Source organism: Carassius gibelio, chromosome A1 (assembly GCF_023724105.1).
Source record: "Carassius gibelio isolate Cgi1373 ecotype wild population from Czech Republic chromosome A1, carGib1.2-hapl.c, whole genome shotgun sequence".
In the NCBI taxonomy this organism is placed as follows: domain Eukaryota; kingdom Metazoa; phylum Chordata; class Actinopteri; order Cypriniformes; family Cyprinidae; genus Carassius; species Carassius gibelio.
In genome coordinates, this window is record NC_068371.1 from 15478156 (window position 1) to 15500196 (window position 22041).

General features: G+C 35.8%; 1 protein-coding gene across 3 annotated transcripts in view; it reads left to right on the top strand.

Moving 5' to 3' along the window:
• LOC128014099 (neural cell adhesion molecule 2-like) overlaps positions 1 to 10678 on the top strand; it is a 376809-nt gene extending 366131 nt beyond the window's left edge. The window contains exons 16-18 of one of the 3 annotated variants that reach the window (XM_052597383.1): positions 4421 to 4628; positions 7168 to 7287; positions 7974 to 10678. In XM_052597383.1, coding sequence (XP_052453343.1) covers positions 4421 to 4628; positions 7168 to 7287; positions 7974 to 8088 — 443 coding nt within the window. In that variant the 3' untranslated portion in view covers positions 8089 to 10678. The remainder of the gene's footprint in view (positions 1 to 4420; positions 4629 to 7167; positions 7288 to 7973) is intronic. The other 2 variants (XM_052597465.1, XM_052597544.1) reach the window with 2 other exon arrangements.
• The last annotated feature ends 11363 nt before the right edge of the window (positions 10679 to 22041 follow it).

Here is a 22041-nt window from a genome sequence, read left to right on the forward strand (position 1 = left end):
AGTTTTACTTTATTAAAACTCTTCCTTTTGGTAGTTGGTTATAGTTTTAATTAGTTTTAAACTTCTAAAGTTGTCTAAAATCACTGGTGTTATTAACTGATGTTGACAATCTAATCACTTCACATTAGATGTGTTTGTGGAATAATGAGTTGGGGAGTTATGTGTACATGAACCTCTTACAAATAAGCGCAAAAGTGCTGGTTAATTAAACCTGAAACTGAATTATTGATTAAAAGAAGATACAGTATGAGACACATGCTACGTCATCAGATTTTAGCTTGCAAAGTACCTAGATGAAAAACGAATGGTTCTCATTTGTTGTTGATTCAGGTATAATTGATTAGTCAGGGTTTAAAGGGATAGTTCACATAGAAACTGAAATTTTGTCATCATTAAAGGTGCCATCTTTAATGTTTGGCAAAAAAAATCAAGTCATACTCCACATTCCATAACAGATGGGGGCAGTATGCCTCAATAAAGTGAATTGGTCTACTCTAGAGTAACAAACGAGAAACGGCATAGTCTCTGTGCTCCACCCCTACTTTCACAACAACACTACAGCCATAGCCGAAGCCTAACTGTGCGTTCAAAACTGTGCAAAAATCGCTCTTGCCGCTCTGCTCACGACGCTGCAGAAAAATTTGTGAGCGCTCAGACGCTCTAACGTAGATCGAATGCTTATTTTGTATTTAAAGCGGCCGCAAAGCAAACAAGCTTGTTGATCTCGTGCAGACTAACCACAAGGAGTTATAACCTCATTAAATATTGTTGTGATCCTTTACTTAAAATGAACAATCTCAGACACCTTGGTCCACGTATCACTTTTAATTTATTTTTTATGTCCCTGTAGGCAAACAGGGACACATATAGATTAACGCTAAACAGCAATAATCAACCTGTCCTTTATTCTGCTTGAGAACTAATGTGCCAACTCTCAAGCATTCACCGTGAGACACACGCAATTGACTCTTTTCACACGCTTTCACGCCACACATCAATTTTTTCAGGCAAAGAAAAACCACGAAGCAAAGAGGACACGGAGACCAACAGACTAGACCGAGCAGGTTAGTTATGATACATAGGGCTGTGCAAAAAATCAAATGCGATTTTCATGCACCTCTAATCAGTAAAGACGCTCCTGTAATTAGAAGTATATCTCCAGCATGTGCATTCAGATCAGGGTTGCCAGGTTTTCACAACAAACCCTGCCCAGTTGCGTTTCCGGGAGGTTCCCCGATAAAAATTGCTTCCCGGGGTTAAAAAATAAATTTTTGGGAAGGGTTTCCCTGGTAAAATTAGCATTTTAGGGGGTAAATATCACATTATTGGTATTGGGATTGCTTCAAACCGCGGACATGAAAAACAACCGCAGACTTGGCAACACTGGTTCAGGTGGAGCGGCAGTAACTGCACAGAGCCTATACCGACAACTAACACAAAATCGCTTTCAAAATCGACAAAGAATCGCCAGCGATTTTAACATCGATGTTGTGTAGATTGTCAGTGAATTACGGCTGTGTAGTAAATGCCAACCAGTGTTGCCAAGTCTGTGGTGGTTGCTTTTCATGTCCGCTGGTCACAGCGACCCCAATACAAATAACGTGATATTAAGCCCCTAAAATGCGAATTATACCAAGGCAACCCTGCTAAAAAAACTATATTTTAACCCCAGGAAGCAATGTTTAATCGGGGAATCTTCTGGAAGCGAGATTGGGCTAGTTTTGAGAAGCAACTGGGCAGGATTTGTTGTGAAAACCTGGCAATCCTGATCTGAACACAGGAGCGTCTTTACTGATGAGATGTACATGAGTAAAGACATTCACAGCCCTATATAATAAAATGGGTAACGTTAAGTTATAGCTAGCTAATTATCAATTACAAAAACATTTCTATGTTATAACTTCCCGAAAACAAATACACAAACATATAAAACAAACTTCTAGCGAAATACTAACAGCATCTAACTTGCAAGTTCTGAGTCGAACCTCATTTCTTTCAGGTCCATCAGTTGTCTCCAGCGATTAAAAGCAGTGCCGATGTTTACTCTGGTATTCTTATCAGATGCCAAGGGCTTCAGCTATCCTTCCGCTCTCTTCTCTAAACTGAAAGTAGTGGGCTGTACTTTCCACACGATTGACATCAGGTTCAGGTATGCCCTGCGAGTTATTCGTGTATTCGTTGCAGGTTGGCTGGTGGTTATGTCGCCCGCATACCGCCTCCCACGGCCGAAACTGGTATTACAACACCTGCCGGGCCGGGGCTAGTAATGCTAATGCTAATTAAGGTTGATATCTCTGCAGCACTATAACTTGACATTTTTTTAATGACATCATCGCCCTTATTTCTTCTCATTCTTTTGATGCGTGTAGGTCATGTTATGGATATTTTTACCTCAATTTCTGCATATGGCACCTTTAACTCTCCAATGGATCCGCTGCAGTAAATGGGTGCTGTCAGAATGAGCCCAAACAGCTGAAAAAAAAACCCAAAAAACACTCAATTCACTAATATTCCAATTATCTTATGAAGCCAACAGCTGCATATTTTTAAGAAAAACAAAACAAAACAAAAAACATCAAGACTTTTTAAACTTCAAACTAGTCCATAATAATACTTCCTCCAGTAAAAAGAAAAAAAAAGAAATGGGTGAGGATATTTCCAGCTAATTTTCTTTTTTTGGGTGGACCATTACATTAAAGTGGCTTAAAGACTGGTGCAAAAGCGAGTCTTTGAAGTACGATTCTCTCTTTGATAAGAATCAATGAAACCCTCCAAAGATGTTTGGTGCAGTGATGTTGACTCAAGGCTTCCCATATTTAAAAGTTTTCTTCTAATCAATCAGTGCTTATATCTTCAGGGCATTTATAGACATTTAGATACTTACAGATGTTGTGTGCGCTTTGGGTCAGTCCAGGTACTCACTTGATAAGCTGTAATATGAAGGTGAATTCCAGTCTCCTCTGGTTCTTTGTATTTCTAACATGTTGTGTGTGAATCTTTGATGATTTCATCCATAACACATCAAAAGATGGACTGCAGAATCATGTCCTAAAGCTTTGACTTACTTCGGATCAATACAGGAAGAGCTGTGAACTAAACACATCAGAAATAGTCACATCTCTGAGCCAGTGATTGCTGAGAAATCATGTTAAAGGTTTGTTTTGTGTCTAGCTACAGTAAGTACATGCTTTTAGTAGAAGAATTAAGAACCACACAAGTAATGCCCTCTTTTTCTTCAACTATTGGATTGCATATTTAAGCATTTCAATTTTATTGTAAAGTTATCTAAGCACCATGTTTCTTTTAGATTAACTTTCCATTATATGCGTCATTACGTAGTGATTCACTTTTCAGAAATATGACTTTTAGCCAATAAAGCAACATTTGACCCTTGCAAAAAAAAAAAAAAACTAAAAAAAAAAAAAAAAACAGACTGGCAGCCAGTGTTGTTATTGTAAACCAAAACTAAATCTATTTCAATAAAGTTGAAATAAAATATAAATATCAGATCATAATTGTATGTGAAAAAAAATACAATAAAATATATAAATAAAATGAAGGTAAAGTAAATGTGCTAAAATGATTAAAACTAAATGAATGCAAATCAGTTTGACTAAAGTTCAAATTTAGAATCTAATTCAAAATACTAATACTATAATATTATATAAATAATATATATTCTTGTTTTTCATAAATAGAAAAATAAAAATAGCTGAATATTTTTTTCTTTGAGGATATTTTAGCGATGTCATTAAAATAATTTTTATTTTTTATTGAAATAAAACTGAAACAAAATTAAATTAATTTTAAATATTAGATGAAAACAATATTAAATGAAAAAAAAAAGATGAGCCTGAAATCCAAAAATTACTTAAACTAGAAACTGAAATTAAATTAAACTAATATGAATATAAATGCTATGACAGTAAATAAATAATACTAAAATACCACTGCTGGCTAGTTATAATAATGATATTAATAGTAATAATAATAATATATATTTATATATATATATATATATATATATATATATATATATATATATATATATATATATATATATATATATATATATATGCAGCAAAACCTATCTAACAGTGGTGTTTATGCTACACTGAGAATGTTAGTGTGATAGGACTCAATTCATCATTATTTATTTTTTTAAAGAAAAACTTAAATACAGTAACATGTTTTATAGAGGATTGATGCATGTTATAAAATTCCCAGTTCTCTTAAAATGTGCTTTATACTGACATATTGCCTCTCAGACAAAAGCAGAACAAAAGGGTTTGGTCATGGGAAAACCATACTGTATGTATCTCTGACCCGCTGAATTCCTCTAACATCTTCTTTGGTGTGTTTTCAGTCATTCTGATGGATGTCAGTGGTTGTTGAGCCTGTGTTTGCTCTCTGGTCTCAGCAGATTCCCTGTTCAGCGGCCTGGGCCTTGGCACGGTGGTGGGTCTCGGGGTGGCAGGTCTTCTACTGCTGCTGGTGCTGGTGGACGTCAGTTGCTTCTTCTTGCGTCAGTGCGGCTTCCTCATGTGCATCACCCGCAAGCTCTGCAGCAAGAAAACCACCACCAGTGGCAAGAGCAAAGAGCTGGAGGAGGGCAAAGCAGCATACCTGTGAGTTCATTGCCATTTGCTTGCATGAGCTCCATGAGACTGTCCGTCTTTCTCATTCGCTCTTCATTCCACTAGATCTTTTGTTTTAAGTTATGCATGATTATCTGTGAGAATCTCAGTCATATCTTAATAAAAAACAGCCATGAAACCTGAATTGTGTTGGTCACACAGATCTGGTTTAATGGATTTTCGACAGCTGGTCAGACTAGAAGACCAGTCAGACCAGTTTAAACCAGCAAAGTTAGGTTAGTTTAGGTTGTTTCTTGTCAGCCGGACAGTATTACAGTAAAAATGTTGCTCCAACATTGTATTCTCAATCAACATCGAAACATCAGCTTGAATCCTGAAGGATTTTGTGTGTCTGAAGGATCAGTATACTGAAAGTAATACTTTTATTCGTCAAAGATTAATTAAATTGATTTAAAAAAAATGCTATTCTTTTAAACTTTATATTTATTAAAGAATCACGAAAAATAAAATGTATCATGGTTTCCACAAAAATATGAAACAGCACAACTGTTTTCAGCATTGCTAATAACCAACATATTAGCATAATTTTTGAAGGATATTGTGACACTGACTGAAATGTAATGATGCTGAAAGTAAAAAATGCTGTAAATTCAGATTTTGACCACAAGAATAAATTACAATTTACAGTATACTCACATAGAAAACAATTATTTTGAATTGTAATAATAAATCATAACTGTTACTGTATTTTTTTGGTCAGATAACTGCAGGCTTGGTAAGCAGAATATAAATTTCTGAAACAACGTACCGACCACAAACATTTGAACGGCCATTGAGAGACGTTTGGTTGAAAAAATGTCATAAAATCCTCTTCATGAGGCTGTGTGTTTGCAAGTATGCTAGCATTATTTGAATCATTTTATGATCATTTTAACATTCACGTGTGAAGAGCTGCTAATAAACTCTCCTCTGAAAATGATCGATAGGAACTGACAGTCATTATCTTATAATGAGGGCTGAATTTCATCCTCAACTAACAAATCATTTCATAATATATTCCCATTATCATTAAACGGTATAAATAATTTGCACACATAGATATGCAGTAATCTGCGCATTTAATAATGTTCTGCTGAGTGAGTTCAGTAAATGATGAGACAGATTTTGATTTTGTTTGCTTTAGCATTAGACAGACCTCATGAGATTCATTTGCTAATAAAAGCAGGAGTCTATTGATCTGTTTACATTAGAGGCACATTAAGTCCAGCTTGAGTGGGTTTACCATCATAATCTTCATCTGAGAGCCTTATGAAAAATTATTTCAGATATTATTTCACACAGAAACTGCTGATGTTTTTACTATAGTGTAGTTAGCATTGAGACATAAGTAAAAAAACAACTTAAAAAAAAAACAACTCTGGTAATTGAGATTTTGGTCTGTCTGTCAGTGCAGGAAGAAGAAATTATATTAAAACATCCTTAAAAGTCCTCACTCACATCTGTACTGTATTGAGAATGAAATACAAGCTTAAAGGAAATGTTTAGCCAACAATGAAAATTCGCTGGAAGTGTACTACCATCAGGCCATCCAAGATGTCGATGAGTTTGTTTCTTCATCAGATCTAGATAAATGTTGCATTACTTCACTCGCTCACCCTGCAATCCATCAAGAGGTTTTTCTTTTTTTTTACTGCAAACTTTTTTCCCCGGCTGAAATATGAGTCTATAATCCATAATAAAGCTTCCTACAGTGGAAAAAGGCATCTGGTCTGAATCAGGAGAGGAAGCTCAAGCACCGTTTACAGGCCAAAACAGTTCTAAACAAATATGTGGGTGGAATTGATGTGAGAGGACAACTTGGAGGAAGCGTTATTATGGATTATGCACTCGTATGTTAGCCAGAAGCAATGGTTTTAAGTTAAAGGGAACAGAACACACAAAGTTCCTGCCAATCTCATGTTAATCTTGAGTACCTATAGATCAGTAATGCATTCTTCATATCTCTGAAGAGCCTTTAGTTTTTACATATTTATAAAAGACAAATACCGCTTTACGCTTCTCTCTGAAAACTGTCGAACTTCTGGAGGCGTGACGTGGGCGGAGATTTCAGAAAGAGTCATGAGCACACAATGTTTTTGCATAGCGATCATCTGCAAGCTGTGACATCGACAAAAATAAAACGGGAACAAACACTTTATTGACTTAAATTTGATTTAATTTGTTTCTAAAACATTTGTCACCGAAATGCTGGGAACAAAGCCACTTGCCACTCCAGAGAAAGTTACGGTATGGTGACATTGCTGATTCCGTGGCTTAAAAAAAAAAAGAAAGAAAAAAATCGTACACCCAACTCATTTCTTGATACTTTGGCCATGTTTAGTCTGAGAATCCAGCTGTTTAACAGTGTAAATATGCCAGAATGCATGAATAGCATGCATCCCTCCCTCCCTCCCAGTGTGCAATGATAAATTAAAAGTGAGTGAGATTTCAATAGTAGTTGAGTTGTTTGTTAGTGTTGCTGTGTGGGTTTTCCTGTGATGGACACCAGCATGTGTGTTTGTGTGAGTAGGGTTGATGGCTCAAAAGAGCCCATCGTGGAGATGAGAACTGAAGAAGAGAGAACTACTAACCAGGAGGACGGCAGTCCAGTGCACGAACCCAATGAGACAACTCCTCTGACAGAGCCAGAGTAAGAGTTAGAACTGAAATGTGAAGTGCGTCCAACACAATACAGACTGTTTGGAGCATTACAAGTGATGTTGCATATCCTAACCAAGCCTTAGCAATGGCTTACTAATTCTCAAGGCATATGTGATCTTCATACTACTAACATCTCCTCCAAAGAACATAAGCCTACATTATCTTCAAAATTCAATGCTTTTAAAGCTTCTAGGCAAGGTTTTATCTAGCCAAAAAAATAGTTTGGCTTGTATAATATTCCTTTTATAGTTTGTATCCAAAGGTTTTCTTTTTTTGTATCCCTTAAAACCCACTCTCTTTAGTGTGGTAGCTGGATTTGTTGAGTCCCAAAGATCAGAAATAAGTTCAAGCCAACATTCTAATCTCAATTAACTTTTCTCTGCTAGTATGTCTTCTATCGTGATTATAAACATATAAAACTAGTTTTATTATTTATCATTATTGTTGATGTAAATGGGGCTGAACTATTAAACCATGATTGAATCATTTGGTCGAGAATTGATCAGCTGATGTACAGACGCCACTTACATTTTCAGTTTTCTGTTTGTCTGTTGTAGAACATTTGCATACTGATGCGTGACCTTTCCTTCTGTTATCATTCTCATCACAGTTCAGTTTGTGTTGCAAAGCATGTTGAATGAGAGAATCATGACTTAACACTGACTTTGACTGCAGGAAACTCCCGTTGAAGGAGGAGAACGGCAAGGACGTGCTCAAGCCGGATTTGATCGAGATCAAGGTCCACACGGACAACAGCATCCACAAAAAACAGGACGACAGCAAAGCATAATGGAGCCCGGAGGCATTCCCAGCCTGAACAAACTGAGACCAAAATGTAGAAAACACAAAATGTCATAAGAGAAATTAAAAGAGAGAGATAAAAAAAAATAATCTTTACAATGGGTGACTGATGAAGGGTGTGTAAACATGTTCAAATACAAACAGAGACCTGGGTGGGGTTTTTCTTTTTTCTTTTTTTGTGATAAATCTACTGTCCTTTCTATTCACAATGACTCCTTTTTGGTTGGCGTTGTGTCTTGGTGTTTTGGCTTTCCCAATAATGGATCTCGTTTGGACCTGTTTGAATTTCCAGGCCTTTCTTCTGTTTTCTAGGCATGTTAAATCCAGTTTCTGCCGAGAAGGACATTGTGTTCTGTCTATAATCTTGATAATTCAGATTCTGGGCTTCTCATCTAAATGTGTTAGAGACTTCATTGGTTTTTTTTTTTTTTTTTTTTTTTTTTTTTTTTGGTAGGATATCTCCACAGAAAGCCATCGGCTTGTCCTCGGAAATGACCCAAAGGATTTCTCAACGATTGGATTTCTTCTATTTTTCCAGGCATGTCCAGTGAGATCTAGACAATACGTCTTATATATGTTGACTTCTAAAGCTTGACGACTTCATTGATTCATATGTTCCATCTTTGCGTCATAAGTTTTAAACACAGGAATCACTTCTCAAAAGAAATCTGGGGAAAATGTGAAGTAAAGTGACTGTGTAGTTTGGATTTCATTAACTGCCATGATGCCCGATGGAAATGCTCTTCTTAATTTATTTTGATTAATTGATTAATGTGGGCATGTGTGAGTGTATGCGAGTACAGCTAGATTTACTCTACGCAAATACACAAACATAGATGCGAATGTTACAATAATGAGTTACAATAATGAGTTATTGTACATGTACTGTGTGTTTTTGTGTGGCTGTAGAGGGTGCTAGAATTGGCTCCACATTTCTCAAAATGGGTCCGTTCTTTGTACGTGGCCTACTCAGATGGATTTTATGGTTTGTGATTTTACATGATCCAGGATTGTTAAACTCTTCGAAGTTAATCCTGGAGTTGCTGTCATAGCAACATGTCTGTTAGCTCAAACCTTTCATTTTTAATTTTAAAGGTGATCCTTTTTTTTTTTCTTTTTTTTTTAAGGCAGTCTGTTATATCTGGGGACTAAGAAACTTTAATTAATGCTCACACATATAGCAAATATGCTTAAAAATTAAATTTATTGATAATTACAACAATTTTGACACTGAAAAACGTAAAGCCTGTATTAACAGTAGAAAAAAAAAACAAAAAAAACAATGGGGATCATTTAAAAAATGGTTACACTCCACGAGAAATTGTATGTCACTTTGCTTGATAAGCTGTTTGCTTGATCTTAATTACATGTCACTGCATTGCTCGTCACGGTTTCGAGTATCGATATATCTGCCCTTTCCCAATTAACATGCAATCTTGGAAAACTTAATCCAGATATTTAATCAAATCCACAAACTTGTTTTAAGAACCAAATTGGCCAGAAGTCAGCTATCACAATTAATATATATATATATATATATATATATATATATATATATATATATATATATATATATATATATATATATATAGCATTATTTTATTTTAGTAATCTTTCAGTAATTTTACTTATTTTGCTTAGTTGCTAAGGCAGCATTTTTATTTTTGTTTGTTTTTTAGGTAATTTTTTTAAATATAATATTTATATTTTATTTCAGTTAAATTAAATGTATTAATATTTGAATTAGCTTCTATTTGTATATGTTTAGTTCACAATAATTTTTATTTTTATTTATTTATTTGTGTGTGTGTGTGTATTTAGTATATATAATATTAAGTTAATTTCATATAGTTGATCTAATCTTTATCACTTACTTTATTTCAATTAACCTTGTTTTAGCTTTAAATAGTTAATGAAAAAAATAAAATAATAATTGTTGTCACACCTTTCTCCAAAAATAGAAAATTTAACAACAGACTATCACAAAGGTTAAGTTTCGAGCATGCAGGCTCTTCATCAGACCAGTTTTAAATGGTTAAAAATGTCAATACTGGAGGGTTCTTATTGCCACAGTAAAACATGTTAAGTACGTTTAGCAGCATCTCATGTTTCCAATGCACATGAGTCATTCATGTCTTGTTTATTTGTGTAGTGTGTGATTCTGGTCGAAGTTGTTGGTAAAGGCAACGTTTGCGTTTGCGACTCAAGCCACATTATTTGATTTATTTTACTATTTGACTATGATTCACAGCTGTTTGTACATATGATGTAGTGTTCCTATTTAACACATGTTCCCAGAACATTAGGAAGGAAGTTCCAGATCAGGTCGAGTCTCTTCTGTGGGTATTCCACAAGTCATTAATGAAGCAGCAGGGCATTATCTACCAAATTTGTTTTGTAAAGTATCTGTGAAGCTCGTATGATGTCAATGAAATCAGTCATGCCTGCTTATGAAGCTGCAAAAAAAAAAAAAAAAAAAAAAAAAAAATTATTATTTGTCAATACTCATTTTTCTTCTAGGTGAAGTCATACAAACCATCTGGATAGAAAAAAATCGGTTGCTAATCAATATATATATATATATATATATATATATATATATATATATATATATATATATATATATATATATATATATATATTTAATTATTATTATTTTTTATTTTTTTTAGATAAGACACATATGTGAAATATTTATTGCATCAAGCCACCAAAAAGAAAAGACAAAATACAATTTTTTGACTGGTAAATTTAAAGGTTTGGGACTTTTTTACATTGAGTTTCATTCAGTGACACTTTTGTGTTTCAGTCTGTTCAAATACTCTATGCATAATCAGAAAATACTTTTAATATGTTGTTTTGGGTAATTGATGCTCTTTTCCTTCTTTTGTATGTCGCAGATCTTTAGTTGGTGGAGAACATTTGATTCCTGATCATACCACTGGAACACTTGTTAACACTGTAATTTACCATTGTAAATAAACGTGTACTAGTATAAGACGGTGCTTGTAAAACATCATGTCAGCGTCCATTTATTTCCATCAACTCAAATACACTAAAATGTTTGAAATAATTACGATTTTTGTTTAGTTTCTTTTACTCATCAAGGCTGCAATTGCAGGTCCAAATTAAATTTAACAGGAGGAACGATTTTATTGCTCAAGGCTGCCATTTCATACCTCAGCTTAATTTAACTGGTTTAACATTAACATGATTTATTTTGATACATATGCTTCTCATTGTATTCCTTTGGAGAAATAAATATAGACACAAATGAGTTCCACTGTAAGATAATTTGAGAAAATTTTATACAAAAAAATAATAAATAAAACAGTTATTACTGAGATTTTTGCAGACTGTGATATTAATAAATCTGAACACAGTATGAGATGTTGAGTTATGTATTTTAATTTTCTCTCATATGGCATTATCTCTATTTATCTCTATTAAAAATTGCATTTTTTTATTTAGTTAAAATTATAATTTTATTCATCTAGCATTTGTGTGTAATATTTTATTTTTACAATTTTTATTACTTTGTTTTTATAGTTTTTGATAGCTTTATTTTATTTCAATTTTAGTAATTTTAGTATACTTCAGATTAAACTTAATGTATTTCACTTTATTGTTGATTTTGTTCATTTGAACAATTGAACTTGCCTGAAAAGTACAACAAAAGAATAATTAATCACAAATAAATTAATTTATTTTATGTATCATTCATAAAATCTATAAAGTCTATAAAATTATGGCCTGTCTTTATAGAAATCCAGCATCTGCTGCACATCTTTCTAAACGTGTTTTGAGATTGTTTAATAAGCGTAAAACTGGGATTAAGTAGTTAATTCCTAAATTGGATCTCTAAAATCTCAACATGTAAATAGGAATAGTTGCTGTGTTCAGTTGTATTTGTATAGCGTTTCTGGCCACTGCTGTCAGTAGGCACAAATTTCTATTGGATTCTTTATTAAAGCAGACAGCATCAGTAATACAAGAGTCTTCAGGCCTTTAAAACAATCAATTAACTAAATGCACAGCGCTTAGTGTGTAATTGTTCCATCGAGTCATACTGTAAAACCATCTGAAGGTGATTTGGAGTCAGACACATACTAACTTTTAGAAGTGCATAATGGCTTGTCAACTTATTTCTTAAATTGTTTTTATTGTTATATTTGAATGCATAAAGCACATATTATATCTATTTTGTGGCAATGTTGTGCATTAGTTATGGAACAGATTTTGAAGAAATCATCATACAGGTGCATCTAAATAAATTAGAATTAGAAAAACCCACCAATCTCAACAAATTAGAATATGGTGACTTGCCAATCAGCTAATCAACTCAAAACACCTGCAAAGGTTTCCTGAGTCTTCAAAATGTTCTCTCAGTTTGATTCAATAGGCTTCACAATCATGGGGAAGACTGCTGATCTGACAGTTGTCCAAAAGACAATCATTGACACCCTTCACAAGGAGGGTAAGCCACAAACATCTGTTGCCAAAGAAGCTGTCTGTTCAAGGAGTGCTGTATCCAAGTATCTTAACAGAGAGTTGAGTGGAAGGAAAAAGTGTGGAAGAAAAAGATGCACAACCAACAGACGTGAACCAACGTGAGAACCACAGACTTACAAGGATTGTTAAGATTCAAGAATTTGAGTGAACTTCACAAGAAATGGACTGAGGCTAGGGTCAAGGCATACAGACGCGTCAAGGAATTTGGCTACAGTTGTCGTGTTCCTCTTGTTAAGCCCCTCCTAAACCACAGACAACATCAGTGGCGTCTTACCTGGGCAAGAAGAAGAAGAGCAAGTTTTGGATTTCATCTGGAAACCAAGGTACTAGAGTCTGGAGGAAGGGTGGAGAAGCTCATAGCCAAAGTTGCTTGTGTTTTTTGAAAACCAAAGTCACTGCACCAGTTTACCAAATAATTTTGGAGCACTTTGATTGCGTCTGCTGACCAGCTTTTTGAAGATGCTGATTTCATTTTCCAGCAGGATTTGGCTCCTACCCACACTGCCAAAAGACCATGGTGTTGGTGTGCTTGACTGGCCAGCAAACTCACCAGACCTGAACCCCATAGGGAATTGATGGGGTATTGTCAAGAGGAAAATGAGAAACTAGACCAGAAAATGCAGATGAGCAGTGCCACAAACTGATCACATCCATGCCACGCTGAATTGAGGCAGTAATTAAAGCAAAAGGAGCAGCTACCAAGTATTGAGTACATTTACAGTAAATGAACATATGTTCCAGAGGGCCAACAATTATATATATTTTTATTGTTCTTATGAAATATTATAATTTGATGAGATGGTGGGGTTTTTGAATGTGAACCAAAATCATCAGAATGAAAAGAACCAAAGACTAACAAGCATAAGCATGTGGAAGCAAGTGCAAGTAAAGGAATAATTTATTGACCGAGTCCAGGTACACGAGAATAGTGGCAGGAACAACAGGTGTGTAAGGAAGTGGTGGTAAGATGCAGCAGGAGCACGTGACACAGGAACGGAGACGAGCAATCCATGTTGGTGAGGAGTGGAATCCGTGGTGGTGAGGAGTGGATGGGTTTCCAGAGGTGAGATGATCCAGCAAAGAGATGAAACCGAATAACAGGAACAAGAAACCAGGCATACAAACGGGAGACTTCAAACAATGCTCTGACAAACACAAGATGAAACAGGGCAATAATAAGGGATCGTGAGTTGCAGCTGGTGTAGAAGAACAATTAACAGATGCCGACATGAAACGATCAGTGCTGACAATACACACACACACACTTTTTGCACGGATTAATATGTGAATAAAACACAGGTTAAATCTTGGACAAATGGAAGGTGGGATGAATCCTCCTGTACGTCAGAGGTAGTTTGAGGCGGACGGTCACTGGACTAATGATTTTGGTGACAGGGAACAGGCCAATAAATTTGGGAGCTAACTTATTAGAAACATAACGGAGCAGAATGTTGTTGGTAGAAAGCCACACTTTTTAACCCACTAAGTATACAGCTTTGACCGGTGGCGATCGGCCTTGCGGTGCACCCTCACCTGGAGCAGAGTCTTGCGGGCTCTGGTCCACATGCGGTGGCACCACTGGACAAATGTGTGGGCTCCACTGCACCATCAAAACCTTAAAATCACTGCTGGCAGTGGTCTCAGTTCTCCCACACCGCCATTCCCCACAAGGCTGCCCTCCCAAAGAGCAGAGTCAGCACAAACGCCACCTTGGACTCCAGCACAAATGCCACATTGGACTCTTGGACATTGGTATCGATATTGGTATCATTAAAATTTAACAAAAAGCATCTGTATCGTATCGCATGGAAAAAATGTGTTATCGCCCATCCCTAGTGAGGAGATGCATCAGGAGAGTGTGACACAGGAACTGAGACGAGCAATCCGTGGTGGTGAGGAGTGGATGGGGTTCCAGAGGTGAGAAGATCCAGCAAAAAGATGAAACCGAGAATAACAGGAATGAGAAACCGCACATACAAACAGGAGACTTCAAACAATGCTCTGACAAACACAAGACAAAAGACGGAAATAAGTAGGGATCATGTAATGAGTAGCAGCTGGTGTAGATTAACAATTAACGGAGACGCCCACATGAAACGATAAGTGCTGACGAGACACACAACACCCACATGCAAAACCGAGTTCACCAACTGTGACAGACTTAAACTACTTCAGTATGCATAACTTAACTAATTTATTGGGATGCACCTGTACCTGTACATGTTCATTGAAGTCACATCCCTTCAGAAAGATTTTCCTCATTGATTTCTTGATGGATTGTGTGTGAAACTATGCTAGAAGAAAGACTCTGAAAGTTTGAGTTCTCATATAATAATATAATCTAGTCAAGAGCTGTAAGTCACTCAATATTTTGCACTCAAGAGCTTATCAACTCCTGAGGCGAAGCTTGACAGAGCATGCTTTGGTATTTAAGCCTAAAAAAGGGAAAGAATGAATATTGTGGGCTAGAGAAACTTTTTTTGATGTTTAATAATATTGCTTACTTTTGCAGGTTTATAGGACATCTTAATTAAGCAATTAAAATATTACTGGTATGAAAGGTCATTTGTAATAAAAATCAATAGATTAATAAACTCTGGACTCTCCTGATAATACAGCTAAAGGTTGTTTCTAGATAAGGTTCTGGTTGTAATTCCTTGCTGAATACGAGAAATAATTAAGCAGTTTTTTTTTTTTTTTTTTTTTTTTTTACACATGTAGAAGCACTGAACCTTAATGAATAATCATCATGAACACACTTGTTTGGCTGTTCACATTTAATATGGAAAATCTTCTCATGCATTCTTGAAATGTAGATGGATTTCACTGGCCTTCCTTCTCTTTAACAGCATTACACTGTTTAAATATCTTAAATGCATTAAATATGATGACATATGCTGACATCACTGACAGCGAGTGCATGTATTTTTTGGGGGGGGATCTAAATCCCAGTTGACACACCATACATTCTCTTGGGAGATGCCCAAGCAGATGTTTCATAGCGTGATCCACAGTTTGATCCCAGCAAATGCCAGTAAATGGATTAGAGAGGTGCATTCCCACTGTTTGAACTGTATTGTTAGCAAGCGACACCAAGGGAGGAAGATTCAATCCCTTTAGCTGGGACCCTGAGGCTTGTGAGAGCACAGATATGTTGTGTAATCCTCATGCTGGGTTTACACGGGTCAACGGTACAACACTTCTGTCTGGATGGATATTACAGCGATCTGGACATCAGAACCTCAGTGACTCCGTGAGTATTGCATCTTATACTTCCATCCTATATAGGATGAATAACTGTAATTACATTGAATGCCACTTTACAGTAAAATACTGTTAAAATTCCTTTTTTGGATCTGAAAAAGTAATTGTAAAAATTACAGTAAAAAAACTAAAAACTAAATTGACACTATATATATTAGGGCTTGTTCGATTAAAAAAAATTAATCGAAGTACATGATATGGTGATTAATTAATCTAATTAATCGCACATCAAATTTGGAGAAATTACTCTGAAAAGATAATTTAAAGTCATTGTTGTGCAAAGCATCAAACAGAGATTACAAAAAGTAGGTTCAGCAAGAAATATATTGTTTGAAATAATTTATTACATTTACTCTTTTGGACCATGTGGGAAAATGATGACAGAATTGTCATTTTTGGTTGGGTGAACTATAACTTTAATAAATTATTTTCTTAGTTTTATAATTATCACTATGAAAATGTGAAATTATTTATTTAATGAAATTATATTCTAAATAATAAAATAAAACTGCCAGTAGTTGGTGGTGAATGTCTTAATGATTAAGTCATCGAGTCATTTATTTGATTCATTCAAATGGCTAATTCATTTAGGAGTGAAGTGAACGGTTCATTGAATCACTAGTTTTGTTCAACTTGAAGTGGATCACCACCATCAGACAGATCGGTGTATGACATCAATTATTTAAATTATTTAAATTAAGTCAAGTTTATTTTCCAGAGAGCAAATGTTGAAGAGCATGAGTGATGAAATTACCAGTGTAGTGGGGTTAGCCCTTAGCCTAGTTCATGTGCCTCCATGCTTACCGCACTTATGTACACTCTCACACCGTCGGCGTCGCTGTTTTGTGCGGGTAGCATCAGTAGATGAGGCTGGTCTCTCGGGGCTTGGCTTCAGCAGCAGAGGCTTTGTAGCTTCTCAATAGTCACCGGCGGAAGCTGATGTATGCTCTATGGATGAATTTGAAATGGATTAGACGATAAGCCAAGTTTTTAGAAGTTGAAGTTAGATTAGAACACACCCTCTACCACACTTTTGCTGTGTGAACATTAAGTTTACTATATTTTAAAGAAACAGATGGCCGACCAAAGAATGGTGAGATCTAATCCCGTCTAGGATCAGAGGAAATGGGGGATGCCCAGGGAACTGTTGTTTACCATTCCAGATAAACTGGGAAATTAGGGAATTGATCGCTTTAAAGTAACCTGGAGGAGGGGAAAGTGGCAGCATAATTTTTTTTTTAATTAAGCCCAGGTAACAAATTCATTATGATGATGGATGTTTTGCCTTGGAGAGAGACTTTAAGATTATTCTATCTTTGAGAATCAATTCTGATCTTGACGTCAATGTTATTAAAATAGTTTGTATGTATAGTATGTCTTTATATGTGGTAACACCCAAAAAAAAAAAAAAAAAGAAATAATCTTTACTAGGAATGAATGAGGGGATAGGAGAGTTAACTTTAACATTGTAAATTGGCGATAAAGCAGATTTGGTCCAGTTTGTCTTGTACCCAGATAGACTACGAAAGTGATCAAATTCCCCAATTATATTGGTTATTGACACCTCAAAATTATCTAAATATAAGATAATGTCATCAGCGCATAACAAAATAATGATTGTGATCATGAATTTTAATTGGTGGAATGTCATATTTCCTAATGGTTTGTGCTAGTGGTTCAAAGGATAAACAAAACAATAAAGGGGAAAATGGACATCTCTGCCACGTTCCACACTGTAAAGGGAATAGGGGAAGATAATATTACCAGTTAACATCATATGATGCGATTTCAAGTTTTCCTTTCTCTTTGGAGTGTTACAAGCTCTTGGTGCATGAAGAAGATCTATAAAGTTGCAAAGGCTAAAGTCTCAAATCCAAAAAGATATTTTTTTATAAAAGTTAAGCGTCAACCACACCTAACTATATGTGAGAAGATTTGCATTAACACTGGCTAAATGTTCACGCAAAGAAAGAAGGCGTAACTTTTATTCTCGCTGGTGTCACCGCTGCCATGTTGTGGAGAAGCTGTGTGTTTCGTTGTGAAAGTGAAACTACTTCGTTTGGTCTTCCAAAAGAGGACACAGCTAGAAATCAGCGGATAAGATGTATTTACACTTTTCCGGAACAGTTCCACCCAAATATGTGTGCAACGCATTTTATGGAGGATGAGGACTGTTTCCTCTAAGAGTAGCCTACAATATGATGTTTTATTAACACATTTCGGGAGGAGCACACACAGATAATCAACCAATTCATCATCAGTAATCACATAATCTATCCATCAGCATCCCTCCACCACCCAGACGCCTCACCTTTGACCCATTCCAGGGTGAGCACTCAGCATTCGGACAGATGACGATCTTGGAGCCCTCTTCCTGGGCAGCATGTCAAATATGCATACTATTCTTCTCGCTTTATTATCTGCAAGGCAAACTCGTGAAACCGGTGTCTGTTTCTATATAGTGGGGCAGTTCCATATTTGCAAGGACAGTCTGGCGCTTCTGACTCACAGTCTGTAAATAGTTTACATGTGTTAAGTTTGCTACCTGCTTCTACCAACAATTCAAACGCAAGTTTTGAGTAGTGTGGAGTAGAGCTTGTTGTTTGTCGTTTCTCCGATCAAAAATGCAGTCATGGTTTTATGTGTATGCAGTTTAAAGTGTAAGTGATTATAATTAGTATTTATTCTCCCACTGGATGCAACAAATGCCTCGGGTTTTATTGTTTTTGTCCTGTCGTGCCAGGACACACGTCATCACAGTATGGTGAGGGGTGTAACATTTCCGTCACACGCTTGAGGCATTCATCCAATCACAATACATTGGATAGCTGGCCAATTAGAGCACATCTCGCTTGACCACACCAATGAGCTTTGTAACAAACAGATAATTTCAGAGTAAAGTACATGGAAAATAATGTGTTTTTTAACACATTTCATTATACCAAATACACAAAATAATGTTCTTTTTAGCAACATCATATAACCCCTTTAAGATGGATGCCTCAGGTGAGTGGTAAAGTGTCTTAATCATAGAAATGCAATGTCCACCGAAATCAAAACACTGTAGAACTGCCCATATATCGTTCCACTCTAGCCTATCAAAGGCTTTTTGTGTGTCAAGTGAAAAGACCACACAAGGATTTGGAAAGAGAGTCTGCAAAATCAATTACATGAAACAGTCAATGCATATTATCAGACATGTAACGCCCCTTAATAAAAAGGTTTGGTCCTCTTTAATTAAGCTACGAATTACTTTCTCCAGAGAAGCAAGAGTTTTAGCATAAACTTTTAGATCACATAAGATGAGTGATGCTGTTCTTTAGTTAGAGCAATCTAAAGGATCTTTACCCTTTTTAAGAAGCAATGATATCAAATATGTTTTTTGGTCTCTATGAAATGTTCCATACTCGATTGCAAAATTTAATGAATCAAGCATGAGCGTCCCTACCACACTCCATATTTCTAAATATAATTCAGGAGGAAGGCCATTTAGGCCTGGTGATTTGCCCTTTTGAAAGCTTTTTAGTGCTTCATTGAGCTCCTCCAAACTTAATGGAGCCTCCAAAGAGTCTTTATCCATCTGTATGATCCAAGGCAGTTCTAATTCATCCAAGTACTCTCTACAAAGTGACTCTTCAAAATCAGTTTTGGTTTAATACAGATTTGTGTAACACCCCTTAAATATGTTGTTAATTAACATTAGGGCTGTCAATTTTTATTCAATATTCGAATATGCATTTGAGCATGACTTGAAATATCCGTATTCGAACTATAAATAAAATATCCAGTTTTTAAAATGCCATGTGTAGCTCATTTATTACAGTCTATGATTAGACCATTTTTATTTATTTTTTTATTATTCTTTGCCATCTTATTCAGAAGAGGGAACTCTAGATGTACTGTAGTGTAGGCCCACGATCATATAAAAGGCGTCATGCCTCAGACTAAAAGGCTTCAGTCATCGGACAAAACGGCATCGCACTTCGAGACTGAAAAGCTTCAGGTCTCAGATAAAACGACGTCAGGTATCATACAATTAGGCATCAGACGAAACGGACTCAGGTGAAGTATCGTGTTGCCCCGCCCCATGTGGCGTCACACGCATGCCGTTCAGGAGGTAAGCAGTGTCTGATATATTATATTTTAACAGTTTTATTCAAATGTTACACTAATTAAGTTATATAGGGAAGAGAACATGCATTTCGAGAGTCATGTACGCACGTTTTAAAAGTTAGTTAGCCATATTACAACCAGTGAGCTTTTATTTTGATCATAAGTAGTAAAATTACCCTTACGAAAAAATAAATATATATATATAACGCGATACTCCACCTGAGTCCGTTTTTTTTCTGCGCTCCGAACATGTGTTCATAATCCAAATCAAGTTGATAGACTTGTGTTTCTTGCAAACAGAATTAAGAAATGAATTAGACTAGGCTATATGCCTTACTCCTGCTGCTGTTGCTGTTTAAGCTGTCACGTTATTGAATTAGATTTTTCTCAAAAGTGAAAGCCCTTATTAACATCGGATTCCTGGTTACCTGGTCATCCAAAGATTTAATTGCATTGATGTATGCATTACATTTTTAAGAAGGATGCAATGTCTGTTCTTGGGACAACACATTTATTTCTGTTAAAACAACATGAAAAACACAGGTTAAACATGGAACGCTTTCCACTGTGTGTACATCGACACACATCACGTACTGAATGCTACTTCTTTTCCAAGTCAGCTACCTCAGCTGATGATACCAGAGTATCATAAACAACAACATGTCTGGTAGTGCAAATGTTTACACAGATACATGGCAACGGACACATTACTCTGTATACCACACTCAATCATCAAGCAATACCTCCTATAAATCCACAAACATTGTAACAAAACTCCCACAAAGTATAAAGAAAAGATAGGATGAATAACATCACTAAAGTATCACCAACTCCTTTAAAATGAGTACAAGCAAGTGATGTATAAATTCAAACATAACTATGAAAATAACTATTTGGTATATGTCCACATTACTCCAGAGTTGATAACTGGTTTTAAGCTTTTAATCTTCTATGAAATATGCTTATGAACTGACTTTAGTTCATGAAGTAGACTTTAACCAAACACAAATTACTCTGTTTTTCATAACAATCTGACCAAATTATTAATAAAAGCCTTTTACCACCAAATCTTACTGGAATTGTTATTAACAGTACATACTGAAAGTGTTTTTCAATGAAATGGCTGACAGAGTGATGCTACATGAAGGTTTATTATGTTAATTAATCATCACAGACACATGTGTTTTCTTAACTAAAGCTGTATGTCACTACATGCAACTAATTAATGTTCGTAAGCATCTATTTAATTCATCATCATTTCTAGTTTTGTATTCTCATCTCAATTATGTATTTTTAGACATTTATTTCTCACTTTTCTTGTGCTTAAAGTTAATAGTCTTTTTCCACCAAAAATCCACCATTTGGGTAAGTCGTGGCCTAATGGTTAGAGAGTCGGACTCCCAATCAAAAGGTTGTGAGTTCGAGTCCCAAGCCGGCAGGAATTGTGGGTGGGGGGAGTGCATGTACAGTTCTCTCTCCACCTTCAATACCACGACTTAGGTGCCCTTGAGCAAGGCATCGAACCCCCAACTGCTCCCCGGGCACCGCCCGCAGCATAAATGGCTGCCCACTGCTCCGGGTGTGTGTGTGTGTGTGTTCATTGCTCTGTGTGTGTGCGCACTTCGGATGGGTTAAATGCAGAGCACAAATTCTGAGTATGGGTCACCATACTTGGCTGAATGTCATGTCACTTTCACTTTTCACTTACATTTTATGTATGACTCTTAATCAGGGTAAAAGTTAACATTCCTTAATTTCTCAGGTGCGACTCTATAAGAACATAGTACTGTTGGTAATGATTATTGTAATGATTATTGTCATTTTACCTGTTAAAACAACATGAAAAACACAGGTTAAACAAGGATTGCTTTCCACTGCATGTACACTGACACTCATCACATACTGAAAACTAGGGGTGGGCGGATCGATCTAAATATCGATAGTATCGATGCCAGCACTGGTATTTGTATCAGATATTTTAATTTAAATATCTCTCCTCTACGTTCATTATATACTTTGCTTGTGTATTCTATCTCTACAATAGAGAAAATGA